Source organism: Saccopteryx bilineata, chromosome X (genome assembly GCF_036850765.1).
Source record: "Saccopteryx bilineata isolate mSacBil1 chromosome X, mSacBil1_pri_phased_curated, whole genome shotgun sequence".
Taxonomy (NCBI): Eukaryota; Metazoa; Chordata; class Mammalia; order Chiroptera; family Emballonuridae; genus Saccopteryx; species Saccopteryx bilineata.
This window is the reverse complement of record NC_089502.1, coordinates 41,968,084-41,989,795: the sequence shown is the minus strand read 5'-3', so window position 1 is coordinate 41,989,795 and position 21,712 is coordinate 41,968,084. Positions and strand designations below refer to the sequence as shown.

Sequence of the window (21,712 nt, the reverse complement as noted above, 5' to 3'; positions counted from 1 at the left end):
CCGGTAAAAAACTGAAAGGTTTAAGAAGTACAAAATTGATAGTTAAGAAAATAGTTATGATGATATAAACTATAGCATAAGGAATATAGTCAATAATATTATAATAACTACACATGGTGCCAGGTGGGTACTTGAAATGTTGGGGGAAATCAATTTGTAAAGTATATGTTGCTCTAATCACTGTACTGTTTACCGGAAACTAAAACAAAGTAATATTGAATGTAAACTATAATCGCAAAATAAAATTTCAAAATTACAAACTTCTAGATATAAAATAATTAATTCATGGGATATAATGTAGAGCATGGTGACTATAGTTAATAGTACTGTTTTGTGTATTGAAAGTTATTAAGAGTGAATCTAATCTTAAACAGTTTCATCACAAGAACAATTTTGTAACTGTGTAAGTTGATAGATGTTAACTAGATTTATTGTGGTGATTACTTTGCAAATATATACAAATAAGGAATCATTATGTTGTAGCTCTGAAACAGCATGTAACATTATATGCTGATCATATCTCAATTTTATATGCCAATTATATCTCAGTTTTAAAAAAATATCAAAGCCTGGCAGAAGAAATGCACATATTTGTAGTTTAAGTGTATTCAAGTCATGTTTAGCTCTTTGTAGAAGTATAAATAGTCCATAATTTCCCTCTCTAAGAGCAATTTACTGGATTCCCGGCCACTTTGTTAATTTCTGAATACTGTCCTCTTTTTTATCTCTTCTTGCTCATTGTTTTAGAAGCTGATTGTTTTCTTTGAAAGTACATATGAATAATAAAAACTTTAGATAAACTTGAACTAGCACATTTTAGTCCTTTACAGAAACCTTGGTAAGATATTTTTCTTTTCCAGTTTACTTGGTTTGAAGGATTAAGGGCATAAAAGTTAGTCAGAAGAACTATATTAAAGAACAAGTACTGGTTTAAATTATAGATTGGGGTTATTTGTAGCACTTAACAGACTTTATCATAGTTTATACACTGCCTTTCAGGTTTACCATTAGCAGAATATCTGAACTTTTTTGGGTAAGGTATATATAAATGTCACTGTTTTCCTAAATAAGAAGAATCATGATATTTTAGTCAAAGCTTTTCTGTGTAAATAACTAAGCTGGAACCAATTCAATCCAGAATATAATTGTATACTTTTTATGTATGTAAAAATGTGCTGATACTAGATTTATAAAGGTTTAGACAAAAACATTATATATTTATAACCCAATACTCTTAACTGTTTTTAAATGAGATGTAAAAGGCATTAGTTTAAAAAACTTTAACTATAATGCAGAAACAATTGAATAACAAATAGATATTCTTTGCCTAGACAAGCATAAGTGCTAAATGAAGAGGGAAGTATTCAGTAGATGATGTTGAACACTAACTAACACTTTGTTGGATAGGTCATGATTCTCAATGAGCAGAGCAGTGAACACTATGATAGATATAAAGTTATAACATGCATTCTCATTGCTATTGGGAAAAGCCTGTTTTAACTTGTTAGAGTGGGTATGAAGTTTTATAAGGCTCTATTAGAAGAAAACTTAATGCAAGTGTTCATTGAACAAAATGATTATATATTAATTGTCTCTGACCGCAAAGAAATCTTAAATGCAGTTGAGTGAAGACATGCATACATAAAACCATTATACACATGACAGGATAAGAACTGACACTAAATTCTTAGAGTAAGCTCTTTGTCCTGTTAGGTTTCACAGAGGAGGGGATTTGAGATATCCGCTAAATAAGTAGACTTCTTTATGTCAAGATGAAATTAACCTTTTGCAGTAGAACCTACTGTAGCTATTGTTTGGCCTGCTTCTTCTAAGCAATTAATTTTTTGTAGCATACTATGGATGGTGATAACAGGTTATGAAATTGGTCTGTTTGGATCCAAATCTAATTCCACCACTTACCAGCTCAATTACTGTAAAATTGAGGATAATAACAGTATTTTCTTATAGTGTTATTAAGGATTAATGAGAATAATGCAACTGTGTATCAGGGGAATTGGAAGAGCTCTGTAGTCTGACACATTTTGGTACAAATTCCAGTTCTGCTACTTAGTAGCGACCTTAGGCACTTGAATTCTCCAAGGTTCAGTTTTCTTCTGTATAAGTGGAGATGATAAAGCCTAACTCAAAGGGCTGTTGATATGGTTAAATGAAACAATTTATGTAAAGCACTCAACAGAGAGCCTGGCCCACAGTAAAAGCTCTTGTAAATAATATTATTTAATATATTCTAAGTTTTGGAGAGACTTCAGTTTTATCTTTTCATTCATAATTTTTAGGGTGAACCTGGTCTGCCTGGATACCCAGGGAATCCTGGTATCAAAGGTTCTGTGGGAGATACTGGTTTGCCTGGATTACCAGGGACCCCTGGAGCAAAAGGACAACCAGGCCTTCCTGGATTCCCTGGTAATATTCTTTTTCTTAAATGCTTCCTTCTCTCCTTTCTTATCTGCTCTAACATCTCACAGAGCAAATTCTTATTTGGCAGACTTTTATTCTATTCCCCAATTGGATATTGACTAGCAACATAATCTTGAACTAGCTCTTTAACTTTTCTTTGCCCCAATTTCATTCTGTATAAAATGATAATGAGTATTACCGACTCAGCAGGACAATATTCTGTGGACAGAGAGACTATTTGATGGAGCATTTTTCAATCTTTAACTGCTAGCCACAAATCAATTAAGAGGCCTTACCCTTTTTGTAGGTGATAATTTACTTTGCCAACTGCTAGCCTGCTGCTGATTCTCTTAGAACGCATGCTCAGGCACACAGTGGGCGGCTGTTGGTAGAACAATCATATGTTCATACAAATAATAAGGCCTGTTTTGTAGGAGTAGAGGGACCTAGTAGTACAGATAATAAAGTAGCCTGAACTAGATTGTTCTAATCCCTTCTCTGTTTATGCTTGTATTTATTTTTTTCCTTTATTTAATTTGGATTGAGAGTGGCACAGATGGCGTGGGCCTTTACTTCTCTCTTCCTTGTCCTTTTTATTGAAATATAACATAAATATAATCAAGTATACAAGACTGTAGCTGAATTTTACTTATGTATATATCCATGCACCCACCATACATACCGAGATATTAAATAATTTCTTCACACCATAAAGTTTACACATTCTTCTTCCCAGTGAACCTACACCCCCAGGTAACCACTACCGTGACTTCTATCACCATCAGCTAATTTCGCCTGTTTTGGAAATTCACATAACTGCAATCATACAGTATCAGTTTATATCCTTATGCCTGGCTTCTTTCACTCATCATTATGTTTGTAAGATTCATGTATCTTATTACATGTTTCAGTAGTTTGTTTTTTTTATCAATGTTCTTCAATATTACATTGAAGAATATACCATAATCAGTTACCCATTGTCCTGTTGGTGGATTTTTGGGTTTTTTTCAGTTTGGGAGTTGAATGAGTTCAGAACAGTCTTCCCCAAAATGTGCTGCTTTGGGCTGTAGATTATTTTGAGCTAAAGGCAGTTGAGACCCTGCATGGTCAAGAGAAACTTTTACTTCTCAAAATATTTAAATTGGGGACCTTACCCATAATAAGAATCATTACCAGAAATAAACTTCTTATGACCTATATATAGGGCAGGACAAACATCTAATTATTGAGCACCTGCTCTTATTGTCATCCTGCAAATTGCCCTCCTCCTTTCTAAAACCTCAGGTGCCTTACCTCGTTCCTTAGCTCAGGAGGTCGTATAACATCATTTTACCTTTCTGTCTCTGAACCTCTCATGTGTGTGGGTTTCCCATATGCATGTATATAACTAAATTTGGTTATTTTCTTTTCTTTTTTTTTTTCATTTTTCTGAAGCTGGAAATAGGGAGGCAGTCAGACAGACTCTCGCATGCGCCCGACCGGAATACACCCGGCACACTCACCAGAGGGCGATGCTCTGCCCATCTTGAGGCGTCACTCTGCCTCAATCAGAGCCATCCTAGCGCCTGAGGCAGAGGCCACAGAGCCATCCTCAGCGCCGGGGCAAACTTTGCTCCAGTGGAGCCTTGGCTGTGGGAGGGGAAGAGAGAGAGACAGAGAGGAAGGAGAGGGGGAGGGGTGGAGAAGCGGATGGGCGCCTCTCCTGTGTGCCCTGGCTGGGAATCGAACCCGGGACTCCTGCATGCCAGGCCGATGCTCTACCACTGAGCCAACTGGCCAGGGCTGGTTATTTTCTATTTTTATTCTGTCTCGTGTTGGGACAGATTATTAAATCAACTGAAAGAACATAGAAGGGCAAAGGAAATTTCTTCCCCACAAACCATGAAGTAGGAAGATTATATTAACATCCTTTGACATGGATTTTGGTGGACATATGTACTCATTTCTCTTAGACAAAAACTTAGTAGTAGAATTACTGAAATATAAGGTCTATGTACATTTGAATTTAGTAGATAGTGTCAGTTTTCCAAAATGGTTTTATAAATTAGAGCCCCACTTGCAATGTATGAAATGGCCACAGATGGCTTCTGGTGGTTTGCCATGATAATATTGTGGTTACTATTTTGTGTTGGGAAATGTCCAGTTGACCATATCCTTACCTGACTTGGTATTGTCAGCATTTTTAATTTTAGATATTCTGGTTAGATAGAGGTATCTCACTGATGTTTTAATTCCAAGTTTTCTAATGATTAAAATGTTAAATATTTTTTGAAATACTTATTGCCCATTTATACAGCACCTTTTTGAAGTGTTTTGGCTCATATTTTTTTTCTTTTCTTCTGAAGCTGGAAACAGGGAGAGACAGTCAGACAGACTCCGGCATGCGCCCGACCGGGATCCACCCGGCACGCCCACCAGGGGCGACGCTCTGCCCACCAGGGGCGATGCTCTGCCCCTCCCGGGGCGTCGCTCTGCGGCGACCAGAGCCACTCTAGCGCCTGGGGCAGAGGCCAAGGAGCCATCCCCAGCGCCCAGGCCATCTTTGCTCCAATGGAGCCTTGGCTGCGGGAGGGGAAGAGAGAGACAGAGAGGAAGGAGGGGGTGGGGGTGGAGAAGCAAATGGGCGCTTCTCCTATGTGCCCTGGCCCGGAATCGAACCCGGGTCCCCCGCACGCCAGGCCGACGGTCTACCGCTGATCCAACCGGCCAGGGCTTGGCTCATATTTTACTAGGTTGTTTTTATTTTATTGATTCAGAGTGGCTTTTGTAAATGTATATTTTGAGCATGAGTCCTGTGTCAAATACATATATTAAAGATATATACTTTCTGTCTCAGATTTGCTTTTTTACTCTCCTAATGCTGTTGTGTAATAAACAAATATTGTTAATTTTAATAAAGTCCAATTCATCAATATGTTTGCATAGTTAGTGCTTTTGTGTCTTATTCAATAAATATTTACTCAAGTTTATAAAAATATCCTTAAATTTTCTTTCCAAATTTTAAAGTTTAAGATTTTAAATTTAGGTTTATGGTCTGTCAAATAAAAATATTTTTATGGTATGAAGTAAGGATCAAGGATAGTTTTTTCCATACAGGTATCCAATACACCACATTTTTGTTCTTTCTTCTAAAGAAGTTGAGTCTTCTGTACTCCTTATTAAAGGATACCATTAAGAAAATAAATAGGGAAGCCACAGAGTAGGAGAAAATACTTACAAAACATGTATCTGACAAATGACTGATTTCTGGGATATATAAAGAACTTCTAAAACTCAGTAATAGCAATATATACAGTTCACTATTTTTAAATGAAGACAATTTTGAACAGATGGTTTACAAAGAAGATATATGGATGGCCAATAAATGCATGAAAACTTGATCAGTATCATTAACCATCACAAAAATGCAAATTAAAACCACAATGAGGGCCCTGTCCGGTTGACTGAGTGGATAGAACGTCAGCCAGGCTTGTGAACACCCCAGGTTTGATCCTTGGTCAGGGCATACATGAGAAGTGACCACAGTGAATTAGCACTACCTTCCTAGCAGAATGGTTATTACTTAAACAACTGATATCACCATATGTTGTACAAGGATCTGGAGCAACTGGAACTCCCACATGCTGTGTAAATTTAAATGATTTGGCACATATATATATATGGCAACACACATCTACTGTCTGACTCAACTATTCCACTGTTATCTAGATATCCACCTAAGATAAATAATGATGTGTGCCCAAAAAAATATCAATGCAAAAATATCCATGGCACCATTATTTATAATGGCCAAAAACTGGAAGTAGATTAAGTTTCCAAAAATAGAATAGATATCCATAATAACTAAAATGTGACCAAATGTTCAACAATAGATGAATGGATTAAATTTTTTGATATCTCTAAACAATGGAACTCTGTCAGTTCTACTAGTATAATATGGTGGTGATTATTTCATTGTGAATATATAATAATTACAGCCTCTTGATAAATAAATTTTAAACTTTAAAATCTTAAAATAACCAGCAAACACTAGCATCTCTTTGGGTTTTCTTTCCATTCTTCTTTCTTTTTATGCTAACACTATAAATTGTGCATTTGATTGTAACTCCCAAAGCAATGCAGTTTTTCTTTTTAGATTAAACTGAACTTTTTTTTCTAGGTAACCCTGGTCTTCCTGGACCAAAAGGTATTGATGGTCCCCCTGGGAATCCTGGACTTCCAGGAGAACCTGGTCCTGTAGGTAAGCATGGAAAATAAGGGTTTGCTAATCTGTTAAACTAAGTCTTATGTTCATTTTGGGAAAATCATTTCAGGGAGCTGTGAATATTTTCAAGACAAGGACACGGTGATTATTCACTTAGCTCTAGTTGTTAGGCACAAAATGAACAACTCCGTAAAAGTTACATAAAATTATTGTGTAGACCCATATTTTTCGGGCTTATTTTTTCCAGGGAGAGTCATTTCAAGTATCCTATAATATATAGAAAGTCTTATTTTTTTTAGAATGGCAAAAAGTAGCAGTATTATTTGTTAATGGATTATAAAGCTAATCAGTTATCTTGGCCCCATATGAGGCTTATAACACACCCTACCCCCATAGCTTCCTTTCTTGAATAGTCTAAAACCAGATTAAAATGAGAAACTGAAACATTTTGGATAATGACAGTGATAAATCTGTTGCTTATCCACATTACCTTTTATATCTTTTAAGCTTTTTTTTTCATAATATTTTATAATTTAAAGGAGTGTCTCAGAGGCACCTTTTGTCTTTTCAATACAACCATTGGAATCTAGTATGGAAAAAATGGGGAATATGGAAGGAAAAGGAAATTGGGAAGATAGGTAACCTCCAAACTCTGCTATTTAGGTAGGGGAGGTCTTCCTGGACCACCAGGACCTCCAGGTGAAAAAGGCAGACCCGGTCAAGATGGTATTCCTGGACCAGCTGGACAGAAGGGTGAACCAGGTACTGTAATTTTTCATTGTTTTTAATTTTCTAATTTTCTCCTTCTTTACTTTACATTTTATCCCTTTTTTTTACCTGCAGTGAAATTCTATCTTCTTTCTTACCCTCTAAGCTACCGCATACTTTTCCATTCTGATTACATTCCACTCTATCCTGAGAATTTGACCTCACATTTATCATTCAAATTGCTTCCCTCTTATGAAAAACTCCATACCCCTTCTTGCCCAATTTTTCATGTCAAGGAACTACCCAACTTTATCCAGTTCTCTGGATGACCTCCTTTTATGGTGTAATCTATGTATGTTTCATTTATGTATGTATTCATATGATATAAGTATATAAAGATATATTTAACATTCTTCACAAGTAGAATATATGTGTATATAGATTTTTCATGTTAGAATTATAGTTCCATGTTGGAAAAAAATCTTCTACATGTTTCATATAATAAACATTGTAGCACTTAATAAAAACCTAAATAATTGGGAGATAATTTGTCTTGTTTCAGTTATTATTATATATTTGAGTGTTTTTGGTTTATCCTCTGACAGGTCAACCAGGCTTTGGACTCCCAGGACCCCCTGGACTCCCAGGCCTTCCTGGTAAACTTTAATAAAACGTGCCAAATAAGTCCGTAAATAGAGTATATTCTTCAGCACACTTATTTTTCGATCTGTACAGTTATTGCTATAAAATGCACATAAAACCCCAGAAAATTCAAAGCCAAACTTACATCTGAAAGCAATTTTTAATTAGCAATTTAGTTTGAAGAGTTGTGTTATAGAAAATGCATTATTAAGGAAATTTACTGTAGATCTCTACTATTCATTAACTGCATAAATAAATGCTGAGGAAATTATAAAGAAAGGAAGCTAGCTTGTAGGAAGAGGTAGATTTCACTAAATCTTTGAAACTCTTTTAGCCAGAAAAGAAAACACTCTTTAATCCCATGGAAACAAAACTAAAGTAATAGAAGAAACTGTAGAATGACATTCAAATAATAAGAAAGTCTCTTGAAAACTCCATGTTAATATATATTTTACATTTTATATGGATGTGTGCGCACACATTAACCTTCACTCACATGTTCTTACTCTCACTGTAAGCACCAATTATTGAGTAATTGAATGTGTGTACAGATATGTATATTTACATTCTCAAATGACCATTTCTTAGTCCGTGTAGGCTTTTTTCAAACCACATATATATCTCTTAGAAAATTTGATATCCTTCCCCTGATCTCAACATAAAAACTTATTACTTATTGTGCCACTGAAATGTCAGTCTCAGGCAATTTGGTGGTGTAGAAAAAATGTTGAGAACAGTATGTCTAGACTGATTTTAAATCTTTGATAGAATGGCCTTGGAGGGCACATAGATTCCACTGAAGATGAATATCTTCCATTAGTCTCAAAATTAGTCTCAGAACATTTGTTTTAGGAATTTATTCCAGCCATTTCTAACTTATTCTAGCAGATTCTTTATACTTTTCTTATTTTTCTCTTTTTTGCCTCACAGCTACTGGTCATGTAATAATTGCTCTATGTCCTAATACAAAGCTTATCTTTCAGGATGGAAGCTATTATTGTTTCCATATTTCTATGCACACTCTAGTTAACACTTCTCATAACAGATATGTATGTATATATTTAATAGAAAGAATGGATTTTTGGGATGTGTTGGGGATTTGGTGAAAGAAATAACCCTAAAAATTTCCACTACTTGTTCTAATAAGGGTGAATAACTTTGCCTTATAGGCAAACCTAGCAGTATTATTGAATGTGTTCTCTAATGTTACTTTGATTTTATAGGTCAAAAGGGTGATGGAGGATTATCTGGAATTCCAGGAAACCCTGGTCTTCCGGGTCCAAAAGGTGAACCAGGTTTTCACGGTTTCCCTGGTGTGCAGGGTCCCCCAGGCCCTCCAGGTTCTCCAGGTCCAGCTCTAGAAGGCCCTAAAGGCAACCCTGGACCCCAAGGTCCTCCTGGGAGACCGGGTATGTACGAGAGTGCTAGAGGAATGGTCTATTCATTAGCCCATTTATTTCATTTTGCTGGCAGGTTATTCAGTATTTAGGACTTCAGAATCTATAATCAAAAACTTCTTATAAGGAAACAACTTGGTTTATACTTTGTTTCATCCATTTCTGTGACATCTAATAATTCTCTTCAGTAATTCCTTTCATTTTCTTAAAGTTGAACTAAAACAAACCAATTTAGAGGAAAAAAGAAATAGTGGATTTATTAGCCTTTTGATTAAACGTAAAACTATACTGATAACCTGACAGCAAAATGCCATCTGCATTTTTAATGTGAGCTCAGCATGTCATCACAAAAATCACTGCAGTGATCACACAATAGATCCTTGTGGTCCACACCAAAATGTTGCTATGGTTCTTTCATCTGATTAGCATATGTCACCAAGCACAATTAAAAGACTTTATCTTCTCTCAAAACTAGGCAATCAAATATACCTTTGGCATTGCAGCATGATTAAATTTAACAGTGATCTCCTCGTACCAGCTTCATGTCTGCACTTCATTCGCCTTGTGTTAACTGCTCTAGTAGTTTCAATTTGCATCCAGTGCTCACTTTTCATTTTGTGTCTGTGCTGTGTCATTTCATCTTACTAAGTTTGGAAATGCTCATTTTCATCCTGAATTAATGTTGCTGAGCTTAATCACTGGTGATAGATTATTAACAGATACTTGAGACTTGATATTCTGTTTATCTGTTTCTGTTAAGAACTTGGCTTTCACTGATATTAAAAATAGGAGAAATCTAAGAAACAAATTTTTTTTTCCTTTGAAAGATTTGATTTCTTTTTTCCTGTATTTAAAAATGAAAATTTTTATTTAAGTTGCCAAAAACTCTAAAGTAATTGGAGTTCATTTTAATACAATTTGCTCTGAAAACATAAATTTAATAGGATCACATACTTTATCCAAAGGATCATTTTACTCCTTTTTCCTATTTTTATATGAACTTTATTGCAATATAATTGACATACAGCATTGTGTAAGTTTAAAGTGTACAATTTAATTATTTGATATATACACAAAACTCAAAATGATTATTAGAGTAGTTACTTAACACATCCATCACCTCACAAAAAATGTTAACTGTGTGAGGATCATTTTTAAAACCAGATTTTATCTGATCCAACTTGGATGTTTATAGAAGGCGTTAAAGTTCTACCTTAGCTTATTATTAGAGGGAACCAGTGAAACTCTCCTCAGCCATGTTAACTCTTGCATGTAATGTAAAGTATTAACACAAACATCTTAGTTGATTATGCATGCAAATTCAAATGAACCAAACTATTATCCTGTTTTATATTTTAATAAGCACTGTGATTATTGTTTTTAGTAGTAAAAGAGCTTACTGTTGAACACTGCTTTGAAATATGTCAACACAAAGACATTAGTTACAAAAATGTTTTTTTAAAAAGTACTGTTTCTAAAGAAAAAATAACAGGAGTAACTGGACGAAGAACACACACCTGAGTATGACTTTTCGTAAACTACAAACTAAAACTGAGTTTTAAAATCAGTTGCTCTCAGAAGTGATTTTTTTTCTGATCTCATAGTATTGATTATTTAAAAAATGATGTATGTATAGCCTTTCAAAATGTGTCACATGTGCTACTTTTATTCTAGTGGTGATAATTTGGTTTATATACAGATGCATGAAAATGATCTTTCACAGTGTTCTTTTATTGAATTAAAGTTTAACTTGAAAGAAGTGTAATGTTGTAGTTTCTTGATATTTCTAACAATTTTGATGTTTTTCCTTTCTATTAATGATGATATTGGGCCTTGGTGAACTTTGATCCCCTATTCAGGTCCTCCAGGTTAGCTCCTTACCTCTAAAGTAGTAACTGCATGAAGTTTGAAATCTTTTTATATTTATATATACACTTATATGTATGTGTATGCATATTTATATACACAGAAATATAGATGTTTGTGTATACATCTGTACCTAATATTTTCAAGTATATGAATATATTTTAAGAGTATATATGCCAATTCAGTTCTCACATGTTGATCTATCTGTGAAAGTTGTCAAGAATGTGAAGTGTCCACTGTTTATATCTATTGGCAGAACCCAGAATTACTTAATTATATAACTAGTTCAGCATCTGTCATTTGAGATGAAAATTTATAGTACCCAAAAGAGTATTTTATAATATGTTAGCCTTACCTTTAGTGTGTATTTCTAATTCTTGCCTTATATCTGTTCATGTAAATGAAATTGAACTGTCCTTCAAAAAGGGATTTTTTTAAACACTAATACAGGGGTCCCCAAACTATGGCCCGCAGGCTGCATGCAGCCCCCTGAGGCCATTTATCTAGCCCCTGCCGCACTTCCAGAAGGGACACCTCTTTCATTGGTGGTCAGTGAGAGGAGCATAGTTCCCCTTGAAATACTGGTCAGTTTGTTGATTTAAATTTACTTGTTCTTTATTTTATTTGTTCCTGTTTTGTTTTTTTACTGTAAAATAAGATATGTGCAGTGTGCATAGGAATTTGTTCATAGTTTTTTGGGGTTTTTTTTTATAGTCCGGACCTCCAACAGTCTGAGGGACAGTGAACTGGCCCCCTGTGTAAAAAGTTTGGGGACCCCTGCACTAATATATATCAAAGATCTTGAAAATATGTAATTCTTAAATTTCTCAAACCGTTCCATCTTCATATTTTGGTTTTCACAAGATTTTAAATTCTAATGTTAGGAAAATGAACTAATAGGCACAGAGTAAAAAATTAATCAAATGTGATATGCATAGATTAGAAGCTTCTTAATCTTATTTTCAAAATACACATATACACAGTACACAAAAAGAAACAATTACCAAGAACTATCCAATGGACAATAGCTAATTCATAGTTAAAGATGTTCGCCTTTTCTTTTTTTTTCAAAATGCTAAGGAGGAACTAAAAGGCAGACAAGTATCCTCCTAAGTTCTGGCTATTAAGGATGACAGAAAATTATTTTATGAATTTAAAATTTATAATTTATAAAATTATTTATTGAATTTAGAAAGAGAGGAATAAAGAGACAGACAAAAACATCCATTTGTTTTTGTATGTGCCCTGACTGAGGATTGATCTAGCAACCTCTGTATATCAGGGTGATGCTCTCTAACCAACTGAGCTATCTGACCAGGGCTAAAATTCATAATTTTTAAAATATTTTTAAAGAACCCATCTATCTCTATCTAAATTAATTTCCTAGTTTCATATTCCCCCCAAAAAATAGCATTATTTTTATAGAGCAATAGAGTATTCTAGCTTGAAGGGACCTAACTTTTTACATTTGTCAAAGAGAAATTATTCCCCAGACACTTGTTAAATATGGGAACACATAATTTATTCAAGACTCTTGCAACAGGGCAGAGAGACTGAGCTCAATGCCGAATACTACAAGGACAAGTGAGGATTTATAGTCAACTAGCAGACTGAGTTTATCAGTGAATGAAAAACTACTAAGAGGAGACATCAAGGGTAAGCAGGTTCTTGCTAAAGAAGCCTAACGGAATTCTTGCTAAAGACAGAACAAGACTAAGAAATTAAGGATAGGGGATGAGGAACTTGATCAGATATCAAGGGTTGGGGAACTTTTCCTAAACTGACTGAGCAGGATTCTTGCTGATACTGGACTCAGCAGACCAAGGACAGGGCCCAAGAATGAGGCCTAGAGAAGAGGGCTCATAGATGTTTAGTCAAGGAAGGAGCTGTTGTTACGTATGAAAAAAATTTAAAACGGACCAAAGATGTTAAATAGCTTGCTTAGTGTTATAACTGGGAATCTGACTTAGAGCTCCTCAGTGCTCAATTAATTGTCTATTCTACTAGTAACATGTATCATTCTTCCACAAAGGCAATTGTATGGCATAATGCTTCTGATCTGGCTTCTTATTTTAGTTATAAATGAAAGTGATGAAAAGACTCTTTACCATAGCAGACTAGACCCTGCTTCCACTTTGACTAGGGTGTGTGTGTGTGTGTGTGTATAAAATTTTATATATAATAATATATATTATTTTATTTGTAAAATTAAACTTAATGGGGTGACATTGATCAATAAGAGCACATAGGTTTTAAGTACCATATTTCCCCATGTATAAGATGATTCCATTTATAAGATGCACCTTAATTTCAGGGCCTGAAATTTGAAAAAATTATATATTACATGAAGTTATTGAACTTAAGTTTTATTCATCATGAAGTTCATACAACTCCTTATCACTGTCAAAGCTTTCATTCATTAGCTTGGCCTCATCTGAGTCTGATGACAAATCACTGTCTTCAACAATGAGCTCAAAAACAAGCACGAAAAAGCAGGAAATGCAATTACAAAAAGCTACAACCACTGTATATACGCACCTGGTTTTAGACCCCAAATTTTTTGAAAAAAGGTGTGTTATACATGGGGAAATACGAAATATATATATTTCTATAACAGTTGAACTGTTGATTGTATTGTATGCCCATCACCCAAAGTCAAATCATTTTCCATATCTATATATTTGTCCCTCTTTACTTCCCTCCCCCCACTTACTCCCCCACCACTCCCTCACCCTGGTGTGACCACTTTATTTATCTATGTCCATTAGTCTTATTTTTAAATCCCACCTATGTGTGAAAACACGTATTTCTTAGCTTTTTCTGATTTACGTAGTTGACTGAGTATAATGTTATCAAGGCCCATTCATGTCATAAATGGCAGTATGTCATAATTTCTTATGGCAGAGTAGTATTTCATTATGTATAATTTGAAGTAATTTTGAGTCCTCCATTGTCTAACCTGCATAAAAGTCAGCTGCCTTAATCACTTCCAGACTTTTCTATCAACTAGAACAAGATTGCTTTCTTGTGAAGCAGTAGAATATTTTCAAAGAAGAAAGAGGAAAAATAACCTCATTACTTTAAACTGATTTGACAACTGATTTACCAGATGTACTCTAAATTACATAGTTGTAACCTGGTATCAGCAGTATTCTCTTTGCAATAGCTGAAAAATAATGTGACCTTAAATAGAGTCTGGGTTTAACATTTACCAATCAATTCATCAACTTATCTTTACGTATTACAACTTGTTACAAGTTTTTGTTGTTGGATTTTGTTTTTCAGTTAAACTTTGTTTGACCATTGAGAATTAATGGATTAAGAGCCTCATGTAGAAAATTGATTTGGCATATAACTCATTAAAATGTTACTTTTTAGATATTAGAGTCTTAAAAGTTTTGCTGTGATATAATCTGAAGAGTGCCTTAATACTTACTCAGGCCGAAATATAATATATTTCAATGATATGTTTTTCTAAAAGATGTTATTAATGGTTCTTTTATATGGAACACATATACAAAATGTCATTACTCAAACTCTGAATTATCATAGGTAGCTATTGTTTATTTAATTAATTATTTGCCTAGACTTGCCCAAAATGTTGTCTTGAGTCAGTTTGCTGTATGTGGTATAGAAACCTTTTAACCAAACAGAAGTCAATCTTTAGCCTTCTGAATTTCAAATCATAAAATGCTTTAAAAGTTTTATTTCTAAACAGTAATGGTAATGTTTTATATCTATATAACATGCCATCATTTATATCATATAATGTACTTTTATTTTAAGCTCTTAGAGGACAGAGTTTGGGTCTGGCAGGTCTTTGTGTTCCCTGCATCACCTTGCACATGACAGATATCAGGTCAATATTTTAAAAATTGAATATGAACTTTAAATCAACTCTGCAAGAGCCTGACCAGGTGGTGGCGCAGTGAATAGAGCTGCAGACTGGGATGTGGAAGGACCCAGGTTCGAGACCCCGAGGTTGCCAGCTTGAGCGCGGGCTCATCTGGCTTGAGCCAAAAAAAGCTCACCAGCTTGGACCCAAGGTCGCTGGCTCAAGCAAGGGGTTACTCGGTCTGCTGAAGGCCCGCGGTCAAGGCACATATGAGAAAGCAATCAATGAACAACTAAGGAGTCCCAATGAAAAATTGATGATTGATGCTTCTCATCTCTCTTTGTTCCTGTCTGTCTGTCCCTATCTATCCCTCTCTCTGACTCTCTCTCTGTCCCTATAAAAATAAATAAATAAATAAAAATTAAAAAAAAAATCAACTCTGCAAGAGAGTTTAGGGCAGATATTACTATTCCCATTTTTTGGCTGAGAAAGCAAGCTTAGAGAGTTTGAGGTGCTGAAAATTTCATAGATTTAGGGAATAGAGCCAAGAATAAATCCTAGGTCTTCTAATCCTAGGATTCCATGCTGTAGCACACTTTGTTCTCTCTGCTAACATTGATGTTTATAAATCATAGCAAGACTTTTAAGAAAAGGAAGTTATGTTTATAGTCAATTAACATTAACTCCAAATTGTCCTATTTGTATTTCTTTTATCTTTTTATTTAGTGACCTTCTTTTGGTTAATAGCTTTATTTAATATGTGCATTAAATAATAATAAAGTAAATGTGATATTTTATGTGGCTTGGGGTGGGATATTGCATGCCAAAATATTTAAAAGTACCCCTTCACTGATGATCTTCACATCTTTCGATAATTTGACTCTATTTTCAAGTGCAGTGGTGAACATATATATTTTAGTTTTTCTCTTTGAGTAAGTTATTACATGTAACGGTACACAGAAGAAAGCCTCTTGATGAATTTGAGAAAAGATCAGAATGTGGCTCATTGAATGATTTTCAAAAAAGACAAACAGAAGTAGAGCTGGTAATGGTCATTGTATACTAATATTATAATATATTTAGTCACCTATGATCTTTGTGTTTTAGATTAATTAAGCCTTTAAATTAATTATATCTCCTTGGGACTGTCTGAACATATCAAGAAATTTGCACCTTGTATTTTTGTTAAAAATAGCAGAGACCAAGATAAACATTTATCCAAAATTATCCCTTTGTGAAAGGAATAAAAAGCTATCAGTGAAAGGGTATTATTTTGCCAACTTTAATATTTTGAGACTAACTTTTGGAAAGCCACAGTAGCAGTATTAACATGATGTCTTTAGTAGAATTTTCCATTTGGGGAATTAATAAATACTAGTAGCTTATTTCTTTGAATAAGCTCTATTTTAAAATGTTTGGCTTTTTATACTCCAGTATGGTTCTGTTTGCATACTGAATACACTGTAAGAATAATAAATGCTGACAAAGAAGATTGTTGTTTAAGTTGTGCTATAATGTGAACCATTTCTAACTCATAATCTTATTTTGTACTGTGTGATGTCTGATACTGCTAACATCGATCTTTGGGCTTTGGTGAACTCTGATCTTCCCAGGTTTTCAAGGTTAGACTCTTCACTAGTCAATTTTTTAATGCTTTTTATGTATAATAAGAAAAATTCACCCTTGCTGTAACTCAGAAATCCTTGAAGAGTGCTGTTATCCTAAAATATTACCTGTTCTGGTATTTAACACTTTGGTGAAGGTAATGTGCCTTGTTTACAATCAAGATGAAATGATATTGGGACTTTGTTGTTTCAATTATATATATATATATATATATATATATATATATATATAAAATAGGCAATCCATGTATAAAATACATGTTCATTTTAAGTCGATATACACTTATTTTTATCTATAAAACTGCATTAAGATATTTAGGGAGGCATATGCCTCATTTGTAATCTCAGTACATTGATTTTATTTTCTTAAATTTTTTTGCCTGAGATTACTCTGATCTGTATTTTCATGACTATTTACAGCAAGAGAAGAAGGTAACTATTGAACTATTGATGACTGTTAAAAATAAAATGTATCTATCCCCTATGTCATTAGCAAATCGTTAAATTAAATTTGATGGACTCTAAAATGGCAGGTCTGAATAAAGAGCATATAAATTTTCTAGTACTTAGTTGTAATTGCAAAATAGAGCAATGCCCATAACATGTATAGTTGTGGGTGTTTTGTTTTGTTTTTTTACAAATAACAAAGTTCTGGTTACTTTTCAGATTAGGGAAGAGGATCATAAAAGATTCATATTTTCCTATCTTTTTTTATCATGTGCTTGTTAGGCTGATTCACAAACAGTTAGTTTTCTCCTAATAAACTGATTTTCTACCTGATATCCAGTCCAAATTATACATTATGGGTGAAAATAAAAATTTTGCTTAGATTTTGAAGGGAACTCCTGAGTGTGTCTGTCTGTTTACTGGGCTAGAATGACTATATGACTTAAATTATTTAAAGATAAAACAATTGTATTGTTGTAGACCTGTTTCTTTCTCATGTGTCAGATAGTATTATATTGTGAAATCATCTAGAAATAGCTGAAAGATTAAAAGTGGGCTCATATTTTAAAGATATATTTATAGTAATAATAACAATTTTTAAAAGCCTCTTACAATAATTCTCTGTGCCAGGCACTGTGTTAATCATTTGATACATATTCTCTTATTTAATCCTTCAAACAATCTGATAAAATAAGTTGTCCCTACTGTAAAAGTAAAAATTTCCATTTTTTTAAAATTAAATTTATTAGGGTGTCATCAGTTAATAAGATTATATAGGTTTCAAGTATACATTTCTATAATACATGAACTATATACTGCACTGTATGTCCACCACCCAAAGTTAAATCATCTCCCATTGTCTTATATTTGGCCCCTTTACACTTTATTACCCTCCCACCCCCTTCTTTCTGTAAAACACTACTTTTGTCTGTGTCTATGAGTTTCAGTTTATCCCAAATATTAGTGAAATCATATTGTTCTTAGCTTTTTCTGATAGACTTATTTCACTAAGCATAATATCCTCAAGGCTCATCCATGAAGAAGATGTTTTATATATATACCAAAGAATTTCCATTTTAAAGAAAAAAAATTGAGGCCAAGGAAATTAATAGACTTACTAATGATTAATGGAGAGGGGAATGCAACCCAGCAGTCTAGCTCCAATGTCTGGCATTCTTAATCTGGACGCCATGCTGCCTTGTTAGCACCTAGCCAATGATTCTGTGTTTTAAGAGTATTGGAAAGGGAACTAAAGTTCAAATTTTATTTGCGATTAAAAAAATGACTCTTTGTGAAGATGCCAACTAGACTTTTGTTGTTGATCACTTAGTAGTGCATACAGATGTCAAGTTACAATGTTGTACACCTAAAGTTTATATAATATTAAATAGCAACTTTACTTCAATAAAAAAGATAACCCTTTATGCATATGGAAGCATGAACTCCTTATTCTAAGTTCACATGCCTGTGATATTTCTTATGTATCTCCTTTTTTTTTGTTGAAGCCAATGAAAAATGAATATTACTAGAGGAGAGAGAAGTTGTATAAGTGATAACTATTGGCTGTTATTTAGGGCTTCATGATTATTTTATTAAGGCAAGACTACTTAGTCTCAGCCTCAGTCACTGTTTAGCACTCGGCAAGCAAGTAACAGTTTTTTCTCAACTAGTGACAAAAGATGTGACCATTGATATCATTTCCTTGGTTGCTTAATAGCCATATCTTTATTTAGAAAGGAAAATTAAAACATAAAGAAAAGAGCTTAACAAAATTCCATTTTTAATTATTTTATCTATCCGCAAGATATATGCAGAATTCTTTTTTCAGAAACTTTTAAAATGTAAAGAATATGAAAATATTGTTAAACTAAATATAAAAGTAGTATATTAAATCAATTAACTTCTTATACTTTAAAATATCCCCATGTATTAAGCACGTCACTGTAGTGAACTTGAACAGTTTACTTAAATAACTATCTTAATTGCATGGTAATACAAGCTGAATAAAAGTAACTACTTACAGGTAAAATAATTTGATTTTAATCACATTGAGACAAATAACTTGATTCCAGAGTTGCCTTGCCCTGTAGCAGTGATTCTGAAAGTGTGGTCCAGAAGAACCAACAGCTTTAACTACAGGGCATTTGCTAGAATACAAATTCTTGGGCCTTTCCCCAGCCTTCCTGAATCCAAAATGCTTAGGATAGGTCCAAGAATCTGTTTTAACAAGCTTTCCTGGGGATTCTGATGTATATTTCAATATGAGAATAGTGCCCTATGGTGTCCATTTCCTTTGACTCAAATTAAACCAATGTTATAGAAGCAACATTGATTATAATGTTCTGAGTTCTTTCTTTACATATGAGTGTACTGTATTTAATATATAATAAAGTGCAAATTGAAGCTATCTGCAAACCAGTGTTAATAACCAAAACAAACAAACAAACAAACAAAAAACAGCTTAAGGAGTTAGCATAGGCCCATATTTAAAGTATTTTAATGTAGCCTGAATTTGATTCTACGAGCTAATAGTATTTAGTTGACTGATATTTTAAAAGCTAACTTTTATGCTATTCGTATGCTATCCTGACATGTGGTCATTTGTTGTGCATTATCAAGGTCTACCAGGTCCAGAAGGTCCCCGGGGTCTCCCTGGAAATGGAGGTATTAAAGGAGAGAGAGGGAACCCAGGGCAACCTGGGCAACCTGGCTCACCTGGTTTGAAAGGAGATCAAGGACCACCAGGACTACAGGTAAAAAATGATAGTAGATATTTGATGAGAAAGGGATGTAGGTGTTTGCAAGCAAAATGAGAATTCCAAGCTGTCTTATTTTAATTTGCATTTACTGGTCAAGCCTCTATGCATGGTTCAGTAGTGAATGACAAAAAAGAAAAAGGCAACTTTCCTATCTTCTTCCAACTGAAGAGACTTTGCTACCTTTTAGGTAAAGAACTCTTCAAAAGTTACTTTACCTGGAGTCTTTGGTATTTTTTTAATGCTTATTTTATTGATCTTAGATAGAGGAAGGAGGAGAGCAGGAAAGAGACAGGAACATCTGTTCCTGTATGTGCCCTGAGTGGGGATCAAACCAGCAACCTCTGCACTTCAGGACGATGCTCTAACCAACTGAGCTGTCTGGCCAGGGCACATGTAGTATTTAGATATAAGAAACTTCATGTCAGTGAAAGCAAATAGGGGAAGTAATTATGGTGAATGGAGATATTTTAGACTTTGAAATTTGATAGTAATTATTAGGGTCAAATTTTAGCTCCACTGCATACTTTTGCTGTGTTTATGGGAAAGGCAGATTGATATTTTGTATTTCTTTCCTCACCTGTAAAAAGAGAGGAATAGCATATTTCTACATCTATTTTCATGCACTTTCCACTTGCTCTGAGGGACCCAGAAAGTTAATTGTTTTTTATAGATCCTCAAAGCTTCTTCCATTCTTTCAGGAAGGTTGTTGTTACATTTGGCAGCCAACACAGTCTGGGCTAAGTTTTATCCTTATGGGGCTGTTTTATATAACAGGGGGAAACAATCTGAAGAAGCGACCCTTACAATTTTTTAACAACTAACCTGTATTTCTCACGGCATCGCTATTTTTCTGGACACCGACACTTAAAATTGTAGCTCTCTCTTGATTCATACGTGCTCCCTACCTCATTCATTTCCCATGGAGTTCTAGTTCACATGCTGTTATACCTGATTCAAGATTGCTTGATATCAATATTTTATCAATATAGTATTATCAAGTTCTATTCATTTTCTTTTTTTGCAAGTTCTTATATGTATTTGTACTTTTCTAGTTTTTTTTATTTGGAAATAATGTTAAATGTATAGAAAAATTGAAAAAATGGTGAAAAACCTTCCACGTATCATTTACCCAGATGAACCAATTGTTAACGTATTTTCTCATTTGTTTTCTATACTTATGTGTTGTGCAAATATATATCTAAAACATTTGAGGGCCCTGGCCGGTTGGCTCAGCGGTAGAGCGTCAGCCTAGCGTGCGGAGAACCCGGGTTCGATTCCCGGCCAGGGCAAACAGGAGAAGCGCCCATTTGCTTCTCCACCCCTCTGCTGTGCCTTCCTCTCTGTCTCTCTCTTCCCCTCCCGCAGCCAAGGCTCCATTGGAGCAAAGATGGCCCGGGCGCTGGAGATGGCTCTGTGGCCTCTGCCTCAGGCGCTAGAGTGGCTCTGGTCGCAACATGGCGAGCCCAGGATGGGCAGAGCATCGCCCCCTGGTGGGCAGAGCGTCGCCCCATGGTGGGCGTGCAGGGTGGATCCCAGTCGGGGGCATGTGGGAGTCTGTCTGACTGTCTCTCCCTGTTTCCAGCTTCAGAAAAATGAAAAAAAAATTTTTTTGAGAACTAGTATCTATCATGGCCTTTTACCACTAAATACTTCAGTGCATAAAATTTGTAAGATTAAAGGATTTTTAATATAACCACATTATAATTTTCAACTCCTGGAAATTAAATATCAATATAATACACTACCTATTCCAATTGTGTCAATGCTCTTTCTAGCGTTTCCCCTGATAAAATATCCCAGACCAAATCATG

The 21,712-nt window shown here is 34.5% G+C and overlaps 1 protein-coding gene across 1 annotated transcript in view; it reads left to right on the top strand.

The window, feature by feature from the left end:
* The window catches only part of COL4A5 (collagen type IV alpha 5 chain), a 239,547-nt gene that overhangs the window by 202,576 nt on the left and 15,259 nt on the right, over positions 1 to 21,712 (top strand). Inside the window, exons 37-42 of the mRNA XM_066248681.1 lie at positions 2,298 to 2,424; positions 6,578 to 6,658; positions 7,286 to 7,384; positions 7,936 to 7,986; positions 9,196 to 9,381; positions 19,762 to 19,895. Coding sequence (XP_066104778.1) covers positions 2,298 to 2,424; positions 6,578 to 6,658; positions 7,286 to 7,384; positions 7,936 to 7,986; positions 9,196 to 9,381; positions 19,762 to 19,895 — 678 coding nt within the window. The remainder of the gene's footprint in view (positions 1 to 2,297; positions 2,425 to 6,577; positions 6,659 to 7,285; positions 7,385 to 7,935; positions 7,987 to 9,195; positions 9,382 to 19,761; positions 19,896 to 21,712) is intronic.